The sequence below is a fragment of the Limulus polyphemus genome, unplaced genomic scaffold (genome assembly GCF_000517525.1).
Source record: "Limulus polyphemus unplaced genomic scaffold, Limulus_polyphemus-2.1.2 Scaffold1292, whole genome shotgun sequence".
Lineage (NCBI taxonomy): Eukaryota > Metazoa > Arthropoda > Merostomata > Xiphosura > Limulidae > Limulus > Limulus polyphemus.
In genome coordinates this window covers 39093-43173 of record NW_013666902.1, presented here as the reverse complement: position 1 = coordinate 43173, position 4081 = coordinate 39093, and the positions used below count along the sequence as shown (strand labels likewise).

At 30.4% G+C, this 4081-nt stretch overlaps 1 protein-coding gene across 1 annotated transcript in view; it reads right to left on the bottom strand.

Annotated features, from left to right (window-relative positions):
- Positions 1–4081, bottom strand: part of LOC106462966 (protein spinster-like) — a 24972-nt gene that overhangs the window by 12027 nt on the left and 8864 nt on the right. The window contains exons 3-5 of the mRNA XM_022390370.1: positions 3622–3773; positions 2996–3062; positions 1666–1802 (exon numbers count right to left, since the gene is read on the bottom strand). Of these exons, the coding sequence (XP_022246078.1) occupies positions 1666–1802; positions 2996–3062; positions 3622–3773 (356 nt within the window). The remainder of the gene's footprint in view (positions 1–1665; positions 1803–2995; positions 3063–3621; positions 3774–4081) is intronic.

The window sequence follows — 4081 nt, the reverse complement described above, 5'->3', positions numbered from 1 at the left end:
AGCTTTGTTACGACAAAGAAAACTGTGAGTAGAAGATTGATAAAGCTTTGTTATGACAAAGGAAACTGTGAGTAGAAGATTGATAAAGCTTCATTACGACAAAGGAAACTATGAGTAGAAGATTGATAAAGCTTCATTACGACAAAGGAAACTGTGAGTAGAAGATTGATAAAGCTTTGTTATGACAAAGGAAACTATGAGTAGAAGATTGATAAAGCTTCATTATGACAAAGGAAACTGTGAGTAAAAGATTGATAAAGCTTCGTTATGACAAAGAAAACTGTGAGTAGAATCTTAATAAAGCTTCATTACGACAAAGAAAACTGTGAGTAGAAGCTTAACCAATCTTTGTTACGACAAAGAAACTCGGATTGGAATGTCAAACTGTTTTGTTCTATTAATGAAGAAACTGCTTCAATACATGTTGTGATATATATATATATATATATCTATAATTTCATTACTGAGATAGGGAGAAAATCAGCATGGGCCACGTAAGGTACTGTACTTGTATATGACAGATAGATGTGCCAGTTTTGAATGTTGAAAGATAGTAAATGTCTTTATTTTTTTACACTTTATTTATTATTTGATAAGCATGTCCTGAATAAGCAACTAATGATATGCTTCATTAATATGAATCTTTGTACTTTAACGTAACAGGAGGTAAACACTGAATAAAACTTAGAAATTAAAAAAAAAAAAAGTGATCATACTTTCAGAGGTTATTTTCAGTAAACGTATATCTTATATATATATATATGTATTGCGAACCATGGTGTCTGTCCATGCATTCATCTGTCTCCCATTTGAATAGCTGCACATGCAGGCAAAGCTCAACATTCACTTTTGAAATGATGGAAGAATAGGCATGAATAATTCGGTGACGAGGAACCCACTTTGAGACTAATAATGGTTGGAGACGGCTTGAATGGGTAATGAAGAAAAATTTAATATAAATTTAACATAACATCAAATGTACAATGTTTCGACAAGGTTTTGTCATCATCAAAGTTTTTCTTCATTACCCATTCAAGCCATCTCCAACCATTATCAGGCATGACTAATGTTGATGCCAAATTTTATTTTGCAAGCAGGATATTCTATACTAAATTTTTAGGAATTAATCACACTATCATTCACATTTCAAAATGTGATGTAACTTAATGAATAAAAATTTGGATTTACCGCATGTTATTGTTGATGCCTTATAGTATTATTGAAATGCTCAACAATTTCTTTTTGCGGTGGGGGTATAAGAAGCGCAGAGCTTTGGCTCTGAGTGAAACCAAGAGTGCAGCATAATTAACCCTTTCAAAGTCCATGAAATAATTTAAATTAATAGATTAACTTCAACTTTCCTGAAAGCACTCAAGTTTTGGGTCTTATTTTAAGTCTATTACACTTTATATGTGATTCTTTGTGCTAACTCTTTCACCAAAATTCAACTTTTCCATTTACCACTTCCAATATACAATGAGAAGTTCATGGTATCAAAAGCTTAATTTAAGCTACTTCTTAGGTCTCCAGTTTACCTAAAACTCTACCTGACAAAAATTAAGTGAGCTGCTCAGTTCTTTTCAGATGTTAAGAGTTTTTGTTTAGAACTTTCACACTCCAAACGTTCTAGTTCAAATATGACACTACAGGGGAAGATGCTCTCACTTGGATATTATGCTTTGTACATCTTCTTTCAAATTTGTGTTTTTCAAAGGAGAACCTCCATCAGCCTGCCCTCTTGGTGGGTCGTGAAGTGTAGTAAACGTCAATATGACAGAAAGGAGACCAAGAACTGGAGTAACCTAATGAAGATGACAGAATATAACACAGAAAATTAGTACAAGTGAAATATGTATAAAGGCCTCTATTTAATAACACAATAAATAAAATTCTACAGTTTTTTAATCTTTTACATATAATTTGTATAATAAGCATTAGTAATTGACAATATATATACAAAAAGCACAGTCGTTGAATATACCTTTTATAAGTAGTTGACAAGTAGCACATTATACAGTAATTACAGATTAAATTCATTCTCAAACATCACACAAATAAGCTACAGGAGGATTTGTAAGAGCAAGTAGGCTTAGCTGACATAAGACATGTTGAGTACCTGCAGTAAATTCTGTTGGAACACTTTACCGATATTTTAAACTGATCAAAAGAAACTTGACAAATTTGCTATGGATTGATATCTTGCCGACAAAGGCTTAATTACTACAATTCTATCTTTTCACAAACGTATTACCTTAATTAATAATTTATGTCGCAAATAAGACAAAATGGTAGAAATAGTTTTTTTCAATGGACATGACCACATCATTATATATATATATTTATATAACAAATCACATGCTTATTGTGTTATCTAGACAAACTTTTCTTTTTGTTTTTATACATACATACACAAATAACTATAAATGACTGGCATAAAATAAGTTTGAATGTAAAAGTTTGGGTGATAAAAGAACCATACAATCTACAGCTTTTCCAGTTCTTACAGATGCTTAAATACTTGTGCAGAACACATTTACTAAACAAAAATTATCATAGGTGGTGGTACAAGATGATCTTAAATCACAGTAAATTTTCCATTAGTGTAAGTATCAATGGAAACAGCATAAAATATTCACCGTGGTGCTTTAAGGTGACCTTGAATTATAGTAAATTTTAGATTACTTTAAGCACCAACATCAAATGTTTCATTTCAACAACAGACTCCAGATGAGGTAGGACGTAATAGAAGTCAGTACAAAGGAAGTAGTGATATCATGTAATAAGCAAATAAGGTTTTAGGGTCATATGGTGGCTCCATCTATTGTCATGTTTTATAAGTGTAAATTCTATGTGTGTATGTGTGTGTGTATATATATATATATATATATACACACATAAAACACACAAACTAAAAACTCAGGAGTAACCTTGCTTCCTACAATGGTTTTATTATATTTTACTCCTAAAATACTGGTAATGACTAATTCTAACTTACCCTCAAGGCCCATTTCCAATTCCCAAATAGGTTAGCAACTTCAGATCCAACTATATAACCCAAACCACTGTTGAGGAAAAAAAAAATTCATAGAAATATGGAGAAAAAATATACATCTAATTATTACACACTGTGATGACACATGTAGGAAAAATATTCTATTAAAAACTGTTGGTCAATGGCTTCAGAAACATATATCTTATATACATCTGTGAGCTTTCATAGTTAATATTATCTGCATGCATCATTAATGAATAGGCTAAATTAAATTAGTATTTTCATAATACACAATTGTCTTCATTAAAAGATGGTCTAAAAGTCAGTAGATATATTTTATACTTCAGTATCTTATTGACTGTTTTCTTCTTTATTCTACTTAAGAAGAAAAGTCAGCTACTTGAAAGAGCTTGAGTTTTTAGTCTTTCTTTTTATTTTAATATATTGCACCTTTTATGTGGGATCCTGTGCTTTTTTTTTTTTTTATTATCAAAAACGATTTATGGAAGCTACAGCTGTTAGTTTTCTGTAAAATTATGGCTCGTCTTGAAACTCAAGGGATAATATTTTCTTCAAACAATGGAAGTCTAACAATCATAATCTTGGCTAAATGGAATTGTACAACTTACCTGCCAAAAGGAATGGCGAAGTAGAACAGGGCGAGCATTTTTGATCTCATTGAATGAAAAAATAGATCTGCAATAATAGTTGGTGCAATAGTGGAGTAACTAGCCTCGCCAGTTCCCACGAATGCTCGAAGAACCATGAAAACCCCAACATACTGGAATTAATATGTAAAATATACAACTGATCCTTTTTTAATAAGCAAGAAAAAATAAATGGTTCTTTACAAAATCATATTAAGTAAACAGTTAATTTATATTATTTATCATAAAAAAATGAAAATTTTACTGATGTTTCATCTTAATGGGGAAAAGAAATTTAATATTTCATTTTAACTCATTTTCTTTTTACAGAAATATGCTACATTTTTCAAGTATAAAATAATATCTCCTAAAATCATTTAAAAAAGGCAAAAAATAAACTGGATATTTATACATTAAACTAATATAAACTGGATAGTTATAC